At 43.0% G+C, this 15,769-nt stretch overlaps 1 protein-coding gene across 1 annotated transcript in view; it reads left to right on the forward strand.

Annotated features, from left to right (window-relative positions):
• grm5b (glutamate receptor, metabotropic 5b) overlaps positions 1-15,535 on the forward strand; it is a gene marked incomplete at both ends in the record, with an annotated part of 43,265 nt that extends 27,730 nt beyond the window's left edge. Inside the window, 12 exons of the mRNA XM_083886183.1 lie at positions 1,011-1,246; positions 2,128-2,249; positions 3,180-3,304; positions 3,412-3,580; positions 5,260-5,386; positions 8,195-8,312; positions 8,445-8,631; positions 9,280-9,438; positions 9,591-9,716; positions 10,708-10,890; positions 11,669-11,835; positions 14,455-15,535. Coding sequence (XP_083742309.1) covers positions 1,011-1,246; positions 2,128-2,249; positions 3,180-3,304; positions 3,412-3,580; positions 5,260-5,386; positions 8,195-8,312; positions 8,445-8,631; positions 9,280-9,438; positions 9,591-9,716; positions 10,708-10,890; positions 11,669-11,835; positions 14,455-15,535 — 2,800 coding nt within the window. The remainder of the gene's footprint in view (positions 1-1,010; positions 1,247-2,127; positions 2,250-3,179; positions 3,305-3,411; positions 3,581-5,259; positions 5,387-8,194; positions 8,313-8,444; positions 8,632-9,279; positions 9,439-9,590; positions 9,717-10,707; positions 10,891-11,668; positions 11,836-14,454) is intronic.
• Between the last annotated feature and the right edge of the window lie 234 nt (positions 15,536-15,769).

The raw sequence follows: 15,769 nt of genomic DNA on the forward strand, positions 1-15,769 counted from the left end.
AGGCTTCATTTGTTATGATGACCTATTAATGCATGCTAACTGTATGACACACACAAAGCAACACTTTGTTATAATTCCAGTTCTATGAAGGAGGCAGTCTAACAAAATCAACCTTGCATCCTCTGTTCTCCACATGCTTACCTCATCAAGCCTATTATTTCAACTATCAGCATTAGATCCTGTTGGTGCTGACCTCATAAAACACTCACAACCCCACAGGGCTAATTAAACCTTTGCTATAACCAGTCGGCCACACCTGTGACACAGTCTCTTAACTGTCAGGTATCAGAGTTTATCTCACTCAGAAGCTGATGAGATTTAAAACTTTACTACCGAGGCATGATGTCTAATATCCACATCCTCCATCACATCACAGTCAGATATAGTCCTGGAGAAATTGTCTTTCACAAGGGAATTCACATCAGTCATGATGTTTATATCCGCTATCATCACGTCGTGCTGTGTGTTTATGGTTCACCAAAAACCGGGAAAGGGCGCATGTTTGTCACTGTCACTTAGTTGAAATGAATAAACGAATTCCTCGCGACATCTGCCGTGCTCTGCCTTTTCTTGCATTTCTCATACACTTTCTTTCATTCTGCTCGTCTCTGCCCTCCAACAGCCTTCATACCTTCTTGTTGCTATGCAGGACAAAGTGTCTGCAGACAGGAACTGTCTTTGAGTGAATGTTATTTGAATGTCGTTTTGTTTAGCAAAACAAAATACGGAAAGTACAGATGTATGCACACAGATGTATTTATGTGTGTATATATATATGTGTATACGTGTGTGTGTGTGTGTGTATGTATATATATATGTATGTACACATATGTTGAGAAAATATCTCATTAAATGCTCCTGAACAGCCCAAGAGAAGAGATTTTGAAAGAACCGTATTGCTTCACCACTAATTCAACTGTTTGTCAAAATTTGCCAAACAATGAAGCACATATTTTAATCTTTACATAAAAAAAATATATATATTTTTGTCTTTCCCTGGGTCTCTGCAGTGATGGATGGGCAGACAGGTATGATGTGACAGACGGTTATGTCAGAGAAGCAGCTGGAGGTATAACCATCAAGCTCCAGTCGGCTGACGTGAAATGGTTCGACGAGTACTACCTTAAACTTCGTCCAGAGAACAACGTCAGGAACCCGTGGTTTCCAGAGTTCTGGCAGCATCGCTTTCACTGTCGACTTAAAGGACACGCACAGGAGAACATCAAGTTCAACCGCACCTGTAGCAGTGAGTACAAGGAAAAGAAATAACAATGACATTGAAGGGAATACTCTGTACTGGCAGCATCAATTATTGTGATTAGTCAACAACTTTTTGAAAAACATAATGGGGTTGTGCCTTTCTGCATGGAGTTTGCATGCTCTCCCCATGTGTGCGTGTGTTTTTCCCGAGTTCTCTGGCTTCCTCCCACAGTCCAAAAACATGCAATATGGGGATTAGGTAAACTGGACACTCTAAATTGACCCTAGGTGTGAGAGTGAATGGTTGTTTCTCTCTATATGTGTCCCTGTGATGCACTGGTGAACTGTCCAGAGTGTACCTCGCATATCTTTCTATGTCAGCTGAGATTGGCACAGGTCCCCACGCGACCCTCATGTGGAGGATAAAGGTAGAAAATGGATGGATGGATAATGGGTTGTCTCAGTCTACTTCCACTGACAGGCAGACATAATTTGATGAAAATAACGTACAGACAAGCTGAACACACACCTATATCCTCAGACTACCAATTGGATATACACAGTGTTCTGTCCTTTTTTTTTGTAGTTTTCTTCCTGTCACATTCTGTTTTGGTTTCTCCATTCATTAAAACTGTGTGAGACAGCTGCATCAAAGGATTCTCAATGAAATGGTACATGAAACAAATGAACAGGCCACTGAAAGAGATGGTAAGAAATGAGATGGAGGTAGTAAGGAAAGAAGAGGCTGATGAAGGGGGGGATGGAGAGAGTCTTTGATGTTGAGCCAAGGAAAGAATTTCCCTCTTTGTTTCATAGCTTATGAGGAGAAACATGAAAAACTCAGGAATTACTCTTGATATACCTGGCTTTTTTTTTTTCGTTCATCCCTCATCCCTTGCCCATGATTCCACCCTTCTGCCTTTACAGAGCGAGAGTCACTCCGGCAGCAGTATGCACAGGACACCAAGATGGGCTTTGTCATTAATGCCATCTACTCAATGGCATATGGCCTGCATAATATGCAGCGGGCACTCTGCCCAGGCTATCAGGTAGGTGCTGCTGTGATGGATGAATGAACGGACACAAGGACTTAGAGAGACTTAGGTGAAGTGTGGTGGTGAAAATGGTGGAACATTAAAGGTGTGGATTTTGCTGCTATGTGACAGTAGACTAGAGCTTGAAACAAATCAGTGATTATTAATAGATTACTAAATTCATCGTCAACTATTTTGACAATCGATTAATCTCTTTGAAGCTTATCATTATTAAAACAAGATTTCTGATTGTTTTAGCTTCTTAATTATGAATATTCTCTTAGTTTCTTTGCTCCACATAACAAAGAAATCATTAAAACTGAATAATTTTGGTTTGTGGACAAAACAAGACATTCGAGAACATCGTCATTACCAGGTTTGACAAACACTGATCAACGTTTTTTTGTTTAGTTTTTAAAAATGTTCTGACATTTTATGGACCAAACAATTTATCAAGAAAATAATCGACAGCTTAATTGATTACAAAATCGTTTGCATGTACAGAAAACTCTATGCCAAATATGTATACATATACATACACATTTCCTAAAGCATAAATATAGTGTTTTTCATCATATTCCACATGATCCTCCACAGTAAGCATCTGGACATATTCAAATTGCATTCATCACCACTTTGAATAAATTGAGTGGTTTATTTAACTTAGTCAAACCTTTAGGGTTTGCAGTCAAAATTGACTGCTATAGGCAATGAATGGATAAGACTATACCATGTTCATGCAACAGATGGAAAACATTCTCATATTCAAATTCCTTACATCCACTATCTCAACCAATCCACATCCTTTACTTTGCTAACTTGTGCTCCCACATTAACCACACATTTCAGTGTTTTTAGACAGTGAATATTGTGGGAACCTGCCTCCTTCTTGTGCTTTAACTTGTGGCTCAGGGTCACTGCTAATAACTGTTAATGTATTTTTAGGGCCTCTGTGATGCCATGCGACCTATAGATGGCGCTACACTGCTGGACTTCCTGATGAAAACTAACTTCACAGGTGTGTCAGGGGAGGGCATCTTATTTGATGTGAATGGAGACTCACCTGGCAGGTAACTGAACAGAGAGGCCTTTTAGATTCATAACGTGAAGATGCATATTTATCTATCAAAGTGATAATGATGTGCTGTGAATGTGTGTGTCTGGTTTTAATGTACAGGTATGAAATAATGAATTTTAAGAAGATGGGGAAGGACTACTATGACTACATTAATGTCGGCAGTTGGGACAACAGTGGCTTGAAGATAGATGATGACGAAATCTGGCCCATCAAAGACACAATGATGAAGTCAGTCTGCAGTGAACCCTGTGACAAAGGACAGATTAAGGTAAACGACACTTAAAAATATCTGGTGGATACATTTATTAAATATTATTATCGATATGTATTATCATCAAAAAACGTTTTGGTGCATTAACATGGAAGTGAAGATGTCAAAGCTGAGCTCCTGTGTCTGAGCAGCAACTATGAAAAATCCCCCCAAAATCCAGACACTGGCGTTGAGACTGATAACAGATGAAGATTGATGGATCAGATGAGACTAAAAGACTTGTTGGCAATGGACAGGTGGAGGCGTCATGCTCGCCTACTTTGCCAATCATATCATTGACTTTTCTTTTTTTTTTTTTTTTTTCTTTTTATAAATGTTGTCTCTCTCTGCTACGTTATCTTTCTCTTGCTGAGCAGTCATGCATAGTGCTATTGGAACAGACACGAACAGCTGATAAGCAGCTGATAGCAGCACTGACGCCTGGGGAAATGACACCTAAGAAACTGTCTGTATTAAGATTAAGATTAAGAACCCTTTAAGTCCCGCAAGGGGAAATTCAATTCTGCAGTGAGTTAGTGAACACACACAGCACACAGTGAGGTGTAGAACATGTAACCCAGCGCAGTGAGCTGCCATGCCAGTGAGCGGCGCTCGGGGAGCAGTGAGGGGGTTAGGTGCCTTGCTCAACAGCACTTCAGCTGAGGACTGGTCGGGGATTGAACCGGCTACCTTCCGGTCTCGAGCTCGAAGCCCCAACCACTGAGCCACAGCTGCCCCATGCATGCAATGCATGCTTGAGAGGAGATGGAAAACAGAGTAGTTTTCTTGACTCAAATTACACCAGAGCTTCCTATAAAAACAAAGCATCGCATGTATTTATTATTATTGTAAACATTTTGTTTCCGCTCGTCTCCATACGTTGATCAAATTAAATGTTCCTTTTCAGCCAAAGCACCTTCTTTGACAAAAGTTAAAGGGGACATATTATGCAAAATAAACTTTTTAATCATTTAAATCCTTATATTTGGGACTCTGGAGGCCCTCGCAGTCAGCAAAGTGTGAAAAAAGATGACTCACTCATGTTTTTGTGGTCCTCCTCAGTCTAAGTACAAGAGATTAAACATGCGATGTTGACATCCGCGCTCATTGGGATGTCACAAAACGCTAAATTCCTGGAATTGTTGTCTCACGGAGCTCCGCTTTGTCCGTAAAACACACGAGAGTGCTGGCAAGGGCAATGGTATCCGAAAACTGGAAGTCCGTGAAAAGTTCTATTCTTGGCTCCACAGTGCAGCACAGAGTTCTACACAAACTTCCAGCCTCAGAGGATTTATTTGTCCAGTGGATACATGTTATATATGACAGCAATGTGCCTGCTAGAGCCTGCATATGATCACTTTTCCAAATGCTAACTGCTGTTAGCTACCAGTAGCCTCTGTGGCTGATATGTACAGTAATTTCCTGTCCCTTAAGTTTCGTTTGACTTTTTTTTAAGGTGGACCTAAAGAGATACTACTAAACAGAGTGTTCTGAACAGGGCTGTTTTGGCAGGGTGATTAAACTGCTGTGGTGCTTCATCCTTATGGTATTTTGACCAAAGCATGTCACAGACATGTTCATTAGGACACCAGGGAACTAGGTTAACTTGGAGAAATATGGTAATATGACTCCTTTAAAACAGAATGATAATACATATCAGACATAATCACAGACGATGCACACTCTGCCTCTCCCAGGTGATCCGTAAAGGGGAGGTGAGCTGCTGCTGGACGTGCACGCCCTGTAAAGAAAACGAGTTTGTGTTTGACGAATACACCTGTCGAGCCTGTGAGCTGGGCTCCTGGCCTACTGATGACCTCACAGGTCAGTGTTTGTATATTGTGTTTGTGTACTGGGGAAATACTTGACCTGAAACGCTACAATGTGTTAATGAACCGAAAGTAAACAGGCAGTAGCCTCATGGAAGTAATAACTCTGTTTGCTTGTATGTACAATGTGTGTGGGGGGTTTCATGGAAATAGATTTGTATTTTCTGCCATTATGGCGTTATTATTGTTGTTATATTGATCAGTCCTGCGACACGTTCATTATGTAAAGAAACACGGTGAAGAACCCCGTTTCACCCTCCCTTTGATTTCCCTTACCTCTCCTCACCTCACCTCTCCTCCCACTTTCTCATCCCTTTAATTTGCCACCGACATGGTCACCGATGTTTAATTATTTTGCATCAAGAGCAGCTTTCAATGCAAATACAATACAGTCGCAATCAAAATGTATTTCCCCTTCACTGCGTCCAAAGTGGTTGGATATTGTACGCTTTCAGCTGCTCATTATAATGCCCGCGAGCTCCTCGGCAAGCTCAATGATTAAAACATGAATGAGCCCTGTTGAAAATTCAGATTGATGATGTCTGCCTGGGACAGAAGCGTCTTTCACTTAAAACGGGGAGTGAACCAGTGAAAGAGGAGGGGGAAACAACAGAGAGGAGGTTGACGGGCCAAAATGACAGATTGAAAGGAGAGAAAACGTGATAGAAATTATCCATGTGTAACTTTTTCTGTGTTTGTTTTCATGTTCGTGTATGAGTATGTGTATGCGACCATATTCATCAACAATAAATGCTGCGTGTCCCCCAGCGGGGGGTTTATGAAAAGGGTTATAATGAGGTGTAAACAAACTGCTCGCCCTGTTCCTCAAGCAGACATTTTGATCTCTCCTCCCCAGGCTAAAAGAAAGGAGAGTAAGGGATGAAAACAGCTTGTGTGTGTGTGTGTGTGTGTGTGTTAGGAGAGCAGTAAAGGGCCAGAGGAAATGGATGAGAGCAAGGTCTCAGGTGGCAGGGACCAGAGGTAAAGTAGGTGTGAAAAAGACGGTTAACAATGTGAGAGTTGTTTAGGAGACGGCAACAAAAGACAAAGACGGTGTGAGAGAAAAGCCAAATTGAAACTTAACGAGATGGCGAACCTGAGTTTGAAAGAGAGAGGATGAGGAAAGAGACAAAAAAGAGATTGACAGAACTTTCCGCCCATTTCACAGGTGGGTGGTCCTTAGTGACATGGAAGGCCTCGCTAGATTGTCGGACGATTGTGTTTTCTGCACACACTGCATGATTTCAAAGAACTGGCATTGTTTTAGTTTATGATTTATTCATGTGTTTATTTATGAGTGAGTTCTTGGCCTCCTCTACAAACTGCTTTACTTGATTTACTTGCTGCGTTTACTATCCCCTTGACTCCTTTTCAATTATTACTATTGTTGATGCCGCAAGACCAAAACACATCACCGATTTAATAAACTTTATTCACTGTCTCGGAGACAAATTCATTAAATTACCTGAGTCTTGTTAGTCTTTAGCCTTTTGACTTGTTGTGTCTCTTCCCCTTTTTTTTTTATTTGCAGTACAGTGTAAGCAGGTGTGTGTCTTTTATACATGAGATAGAGAGAGACAATAAAAGGGAGGGAAGGGTAAAGAAAAAGAAATGTATATGGAGAAAGGTGTTCAAAAGAAATGATGATGTGGATTGGAAAAAATGTGGAGACCAACCAGCTGGATAACTTCATCAAGTTGTTAAGATGGATAATAATTAAAATTTCCCTTTAATTAATGGCTTTTTATCTCTGTGCCCATGAAGAAGACAGAGATGGAGAGAGGAAGGCAGGGAGACGATTAGAGAGAAAGGAGGGAGGAGTAAAGAGAGAAAGCATGGCTATAAGAGGAAAAGAAAGACTGATTTATGAGTATGACAGAAAAAGGAGACGGGGAATGGATCAGGACTGAATGACGGCAGCAGTAAAGAAGGAAAGGAGTGGATTAACAGAGGGAGAAGAGTGGGCAGAAGGAGCATATGTTGCAAAGACAAAAGAGCAGTTGGCAGGTGTGGTGTGTTCATTGCTAATGGATGGACATGTTTTATGAATGGAAACTGAAAACATTTTATAAATAGTAATCAATGGTTTCCTAATCGTGTGTTATTTATTTAAAAAAGTTTGTGTACACTGTCATTTGGCCAATTCCTATCTTAACCCTCAATCTTAACCCTCTATCTCAACCCTTAATCTTAACTGGCCCTCAAAACCAATCGTTGAGGGTTATTTTGTCACTTAGAAATGGGACACCCCTTAAATGCAGATACGTCTTCAGACTGCGTACTCGTTTCGCTGCTTTCGGCGCCATCTTTGTTCTGTCAAAACACGCAATGCATTCTGGGTAGCCCTTACTCCCAAGGGTGGTCTTGGAAAATCTCAATATTGAGGGCGATGCAGCCCTTAAATTTGCCCCTCAACTTAATTCTTCTGAGAATCGGGACAACACTTACACTAGCGGGAGCGCACATTTTTGAGATTGAGGGTTTGAGGAATTGGAATTCAACATTAGAAGTTGGCCAAAGCCTAAATGTAAAATGGGGTGTCAGAAAAAAAAAAAGACAGGGCAAGAGCGAGAATAAGTTGAATACAGATGAACATTTGCCAAAAGTATGGTTCATTCTCTTTTTACTGCCTGCATACCTCAAACAAAGCTCTGCGTCCCCGTCCTCGCAATTTAACCCCTGTTGGTTTTCCTTCATCCACACAAATGCTGGGACTCCATAGCCATCCTCGCCCATACATCTATTCATTTCTACCCTCACCCTGGTCAATTTTACTCTAAGAAATGCATCTCCGTATTCCTAGGCTGTGACCCAATCCCAGTTGAATACCTGCGGTGGGGCGACCCTGAACCAATTGCCGCTGTGGTCTTCGCCTGCCTCGGTCTAATGGCCACATTCTTTGTCACTGCTGTCTTCATCAGGTAAATCTCCGCTCTCAGAAGTGTACATGACTACAGAGAGTAAGGGCACTAGACGGAGACGCACACTGGACAAACCCATGTTTCCCCTCATGATTCCTGGGTGTCTTGATAGTTAATATTGTTTATTTTCAGGTTTCGGGACACCCCAGTAGTGAAGTCGTCCAGCAGAGAGCTGTGCTACATCATACTGGCAGGGATCTGTTTGGGTTACCTGTGTACCTTCACCCTCATAGCGAAACCACACGTCATCCACTGTTACCTCCAACGACTGGGAATAGGCCTATCGCCAGCCATGAGCTACTCTGCGCTTGTTACTAAGGTAAGCACTGCATTCAGAATTAAGAAACAGGGCTGCAGCGTGTTTGAAGTTTAAAGGCTTTGATGAACTACTGTGAAATTCCTGTTCTGGATTCAGCCAACGTCTCCCCATCCATGTCTCTGATTGGTTGAGATTGCTTAAGTTGGGTCAGATATCCAGCATGCTGGAGATAAGATATATCGGTGGTTCTCACACTTAGTAACTGCTTAGTTATTGTGTGTCTCTAACGGGTACATTTGTGGCTGTAAGCAGTGCTGTATGAGGAAAAAAAGTGTGATATTCAGCTGATACTGCAGATACTCACTTTTCTATGGATTGGACTGAAGGGATATGGCCACCCAACACCACAAGCTATGACAAAGGCATATTCTGTTGGGCATAAGCTTCTGTAACACAGAGTTCTGATTTATTAATGTCAGTGAAGTGCAGAAGCTCTCCCAAAAGAAATTATCCAGAGTTTATAGCACTTTATTTTGTCTCCTGCGAGCTGCAATTTTTCTTTCAATTGAAGTGTTTTCCAATGATGTCTCCATACGGACAGAAGCAGCAAAAGAAAGCAGACGGCCATAATATACACTAGGTACAATAATAGTTCAGTGTACAGTTTTCTAAAAATGTCCCAATGGTGTGTGTGCTCTCATCCCCCAGACAAACCGCATTGCTCGGATCCTGGCAGGCAGCAAGAAGAAAATCTGTACAAAGAAACCTCGCTTTATGTCTGCCTGTGCTCAGCTCATCATTGCCTTCCTCCTCATTCTGCTGCAGCTGGGCATCATCGTCGCCCTCTTCCTCATGGAGGGACCACGTGTAAGCTGTGTGTGTGTGTGTGTGTGTGTGTGTGTGTGTGTGTGGTTTTCACTTGTGAGAGGAAGGGTAAACTCTAGAAACAGGCAACAAAGAAAAGGATTTGAAGCAAAAGCCGTGTTCAGTGTTCGTGTTCCCTCCTCTTGTCTTCATAGGTGATCCATGACTACCCTAGCATCCGCCAGGTCAACCTCATTTGCAACACCACTAACCTGGGTGTAGTGGCTCCACTGGGGTACAATGGCCTTCTGATCCTCAGCTGCACCTTCTATGCCTTTAAGGTACACAGCTGAAGTGTTATAATGTACTGAGCAAATCTTCACAGGATGACTTGACAATCAAAGCTTGAAGGACGCATGTGGTTCAAGCTAGGCATGGGTATTGGTCAGTATCGGTCCGATATTGGTCAGAATCACTCGGATATCGGACGGATAAAAATGTAAAATCTGATACAATCCAAAAATCCTATATATGGCATGCTTCACTATGCACAGACTGTGTGTCGTCATAGTTCATAAATGGGTTAAATGGGTCTAAAATGACTGTATCGGAATAATATCGGTATCAGTATGTACGAGTATGTGATATCGGTATCGGACACAAAAAAAGTGTTATCGGGACATCCCTAGTTTGGGCCATTGGTCGGTTTAATGATGTATTGAATGTATATGTTTTATGAACACTGTCAGAGTCCTGAACCAGGTTTTTGATGAGTAACCAGCTGTAATGTTTTGTGAATGGTAAAATGAGATCCAAATGGTTCTCATTCCAGTTTTTTTTACTCCTGGTTTGCAAAAATGGTCCCATACACGATGACATGTCTTACAGCTGCCTCACACACAGTCATTATGTGAAAAGCAAAGATGAAACTGCCGTCTTATTTACTGCTGCTCTCCCTCTGAGCACTAAATAAAAAAAAAAAATGTTTCCACAAACATTAAAAAGTCAGTGTTTAATAATCAGTGCCCTGCAGCTACTTATTTTCTGCACACTGTGAGAGACGAATGGTAAAAAGGCACAAAAGCTGAAATGTTCTGCACTCGCAGCAAATTGACTTTTAGAGTTTACAAAAACATCAGCAAAAGAATATGTATAAGTAAACTGCTGTAACTCTGATGGGGTTATGACCCGATGTTTCACTAAAGTGCAGTCTGTGGAGACATCAAATTAAAAAGCATTTTTTTATTTTCAGGATTTAAGGCAGAATAAACAGGAACAGATCAGCAGCTATCTAGAAGTGCTTGACTGTTGTTTTCTTTATCTCTCTTTAAGACCCGCAACGTCCCAGCTAATTTCAATGAGGCAAAGTACATTGCCTTCACGATGTACACCACCTGTATCATCTGGCTGGCCTTTGTACCCATCTACTTTGGATCCAACTACAAAATCATCACCATGTGCTTCAGTGTCAGCCTCAGTGCCACTGTGGCTCTGTGCTGTATGTTCGTACCCAAGGTAAGGCAATGATTGGTCTATTTACTTCCTCATACTTGTCAGTCTCCCTAAATATTGAGTTTTAGGAGCTTGTCAGGTGACCTCGGTGAACCCTGGTATTTTTGCTGCAAGACAACAGCACTGTTTAGGGCTGAACAATTAATCAACATTATTTCAGAATCACAATACGGCCTACTGCAATTTTCAAATCGCAGGAGTTGCGATATTTCTTAAAGCCAAAGTGTGTCATAATATAATTTTAGATTCATTATTGTCTTGATGTTTACACATCTTACTCTACAGACTGAAGAGAACATGTTTCATATCGCAATTAGATATTTATTCAAAATCCTTCAGCCTTAGCGCTGTTTTCAAACACGATGAAATAAAGATAAAGATATTGTTAAAGGTGCATTATGTAATAAATCTAAAGCAACTGGCCATAAAATCCTCTTAATATGTCACAGAGACTCAGGAATAATGTTCATATAACAAACTGAACTCACCAACAACAACAGTACAGCCAAAATATTTGCATTAAAAAAAATGTTTTGCAGACTGCAAATCATGTTCATGTTTTGAGATCATGTTTTGGCATGTGGCGCCACCTACCGCCGTCTACCAATCATTGCAGTCAGTAGAGTCTCAGCTGCCGAGCAACCACGGGTTGCCAGTTAGGTCAGAAAACGAAACCTAAAAGACCTTGGTATTTTGAATTTGAATGTAGTAACCGTTTTTGGCCACATTCTTACATATGGCACCTTAAAATAACATATTTTGTGTTTTATTCTCGTATCAGGTGTACATCATTTTAGCCAAACCAGAGCGGAACGTGCGTAGTGCCTTTACCACGAGCACAGTGGTGCGCATGCACGTGGGTGATGGCAAATCCTCCTCAGCAGCCAGCCGCTCTTCTAGTCTGGTTAACCTGTGGAAACGTAGAGGCTCTACTGGAGAGACACTCAGGTATGTGTGTGTGTGTGTGTGTGTGTGTGTGTTTTCTGGTCAAACCCTGAGCCCTATGAATAAGAATTGTCTGAGAAACTGATCATGTGTAGAGGTTAGATGTGAATTGTGGTTAGGTTATAGGGTTAGGCATTAACTGGCTATGATTAAGGTTGGAGATGAGGTTGTGGTTAGGTCAGTCTTAAAAAGGAAAGCTGCACAAACCTGTGTGTGACTGTGTGCAACACATATTCTTTTTTGTCAGTGATCGCCAGGTTACGCCTCAGTCACCGTCCAAGGCACCATTTCTGCAATTAGACTGTGTGTGTGTGTGTGTGTGTGTGTGTGTGTGTGTCTGTGTGAGAGAGAAATTGATTGTCTGAACTCCACTTAGTTGCCCTGACTGTTCTCCTGACCCTAATGTGAACTGCAGACAATTGCCTAATGCAGATGAGGCAAATGGGAGCGATGAGAATGAACAGAAGAAGGCAGCGTAAGGAGAATACTGAGGGAGAGAAAATGGATGGTGAGAATGGACACAGGAGATGAGGAGCAGAATGAGAGGAGAAAACGCTAAAGGCATAATGTGAAAGGGTGAAAAAGATCTAATAGCTTTCACACCAGGCTTGAGGCCATCCACAAGCCATCTTCTGTGACAAGGGAACGATCAAAGGCTACAAAGGGAGTGATGCACAGTCGCTTCGCAGACTGAATTCGGAGAAAAAAAATCGCAAGAACACATTTACGTCCGTCAGCAGGTTATTCCAGCTCACCCTGCTTGGTTAGCAAGATTTCGATCATACTCTTATGAGATAATTCATGAATGTTGCCATCTTTTGTTCTTATCTTCCTCTCCCTCTGTGCATGGTGGTAATTGGCAGTAATTGCTGTAAGCAGTTACCTTTGAGACACTTTCGCAACCCTCAAAAGTCATGCAAACAGTGGGAAACAAATATTTGACCTTCTGTAGAGAGTTGGGTATACCCTCAGCAGACATAAAAGGGATAGTTTGGGATATAACAACGCTGTTAATTCTTTTAACGACTCTACGGTTTGGAGATCGCTCCGTTTCTGAGCAAAGAAAAGTAGTTGGAGCCAACTTAACAAACTAACCATGGCCCAGCCATGGCAAAACCAACAACAAGTTGGGCCCGAGGGACATCCTGAGTTATTGCCAGTGTGATTAGCATACGTCCGCTAGCTTAAATGCTAACGCTAACGTGTCTGCTCGCATAGCAGAAGTGGGATTGGCGTCCGCATGACCAGAAGCCTCTGTCTTTGTTAAGAAGTACAGTCACGATTTAGTTCTTCTGCAGTTTTCCTTGTCCATTTTCATTCAATGGTGAACACGCAAAGCTTGGTTTGTTGCTGGTTTCATACTTACATGGTCACATACTTACATGTTTGTTATGTTTGAACAATGAAAGTGCCATCCATCACCATGGTATGTCAGAGCTCTAAGCACTATTTTCAGGCCTGTAACGCCACGCAAGTCACAGGTTTGCGGGGCATCACCTGTTTTTAATCAGAGCTTGTGAAGGAAATTTAACAAACAAACGTGTTGGACTACAACAGGATATCTTTATGAACCAGATTACACAGACATGGAACTTCATCAGAGAGAGAGAGAGTGAGTGATTGAAGAAAATGGGGCAGAAGCTGCAGAGAGATGGAATGAATGAAAAATTATCATTTAGCCTACTTTAGCCCACTGTAACCTCATCTCAGAGGAAGTCAGCACATTTTCTGCCCCTGCCTGCTTAATGTCCAAAAATCCAACAGTCCTTTCAAAGCCCACCCTCAGAGCTGGACACAAATGTAATAAAATAGAGCAAACAAGGACACTGCAACATGTTTCTGCCAGTAGGAGGTCTGGTTTGTTCCAAAGCCACACTGTAACAGGCACTTACTATGAGATGTATTAAACAGATCACATCACTGTGGGTGTGTAGGTGCAGGTTGACCTATGCAGCATATGGATACATGTATGTGGATTTCGTTAAGTGTGTGTATATGTGTGTGCGTAGGCGTCGGTCCATCTGATTTGAGTGCTTCTCACCTCCAGCCATAGCACTGTGGTGTTTAATCAGAAGTCCCCACTATAGATTAATCACACTCATTAACCCAGCTACAAAATAAGAGGGAGAAAGAAGCGTGAGGACTGTGTACTGTGACTGATGTGAAGCAGAGAAAAGTGGAAAAAAAACAAAAAAAGAAGACTCTGCAAGGACCAGAAATAGAGAGGAAGATTTAACCTGACAAAGAAAAATGAAGAACAATCTGCTGGGGGAAAAATAGAGCAGAAATGAATTGTACTGAAATTACTCCACATATGAAGTCTTACTTCTATGCTAGAGCCAAATAATGTCTGTGTCTTTAAAGTGACATCACTCCTCCAGCATTATACCACACTGTGTCAGGTATTTGCCACGTGTGTTTTTGTTTTGGTCGCAGTTTCGCAGCTTGTAATAGGAATTAACTATGACTTTCAAAATATTGTTTGTACATAATGACACACTGTCTTAAAGAGAGACTCGTACTGATAATAAACAATAGGCTCATATTATTTATCGCAACAAGTTTGAAGGTAACAGTACATTAATTCACCTCTAACTCCCACTCTTTGTTTTGGTTCTCCAGCTCCAATGGTAAATCTGTATCTTGGGCGCAGACGGAGCGGAGCAGTTCACGTGGCAACCACCTGTGGCAGCGGCTGTCCTTCCACATCAAGAGAAAGGAGAATAATCAGACTGCCGTCATCAAGCCCTTCTCCAAAACCTCTGAGGAACGTTACTGCGGTGGGGGTGATTTGCCCCCTCACGTCCCTCTGCCCTCCCTCCCGTCCATGTCCTCCCTGCCCACCCATTCTGACGCTGGCGCAGACAAGACTCTGTATGACCTCTCTGAAGCAGAGGAGCGCTACTCCCTTACATATCGGCCGCAGACGCCTTCGCCAATCAGCACGGTCAGCCAGAGGCTCGGAACAGGGTTAGGGGAGGAGCCTTACATGGTTGGCATTCCCACGTACACGAGCAGCATATGTAGCGGCGGCAGCGGCAGCAGTTGCGGTCGCGCCAGCAGCGGCTCTGTCGTCACTGGGAGCGACGGCCGTCTGGTGATTGTGGACGATTACACGGCGCGGCCCCAGAGTTCACTGATGGATCAGATCAGCTGCGTGGTGAATCGCTTCACGGCCAACATCACCGAGCTCAACAGCATGATGCTTTCGCCCTCGCCGACTCACTCGCACTCAAACAAACAAACGCCTCCTTCTCCTCAGCCCACCGACCCGTATCTGCTGCCCCGTGAACTCCAGATGCCCCCAACCCTTACCACCTTCGCAGACGTCCAGCCCCTCCCATCCGTCGAGTCCGGCCTAGGTGGCCGGGGTGGCTGCCTCGCACACCCGATTCCTCCTTCACCTTACCCACTGCCACCTCCTCACTCCCAGGCCTCCCCCTCTCTCTCCCCCATGCGAGGAGGCCTGGTCGGCTGCCTGAGCAACTCCCCTCTGAGAAGGGTAGAGTTGGACGAGGAGCTTATTGCTTTGACTCCTCCGTCGCCCTTCCGTGACTCTCTGGCGTCCAGCAGTGGCTCACCCGTCTCAGAGACAGAGCTGTGTCTCCCCCCGGTCCCCTCCCACCCTCCCCCGTCTCCTCCTTCGCCCAGGTTTAGCATGCTCACTCTCAGAAACTACAGCCAGAGTTCATCCTCACTGTGAGGCAAGAGACGACGAGTTCTGAAAACGCGTAAGTGAAGAGGAGCATCCAAAAAAAACAGCAGGTCACACAGAGGAGAGAGGACGGATGGATTGAAATCCATTAGTCCCTACATGCAGTAAAAACCTGAAGTAGAGGAGTCATGGAAGCACTGGTTGGTGAATGAAACCAAGCTGTGTTTGTGTTTACATGTTCGCAGTGAGATGTAAGTGTAAGAGAGCCTTTGTCATGTTGTG

The sequence above is a fragment of the Microchirus variegatus genome (genome assembly GCF_963457635.1).
Source record: "Microchirus variegatus genome assembly, chromosome: 3".
NCBI lineage: Eukaryota > Metazoa > Chordata > Actinopteri > Pleuronectiformes > Soleidae > Microchirus > Microchirus variegatus.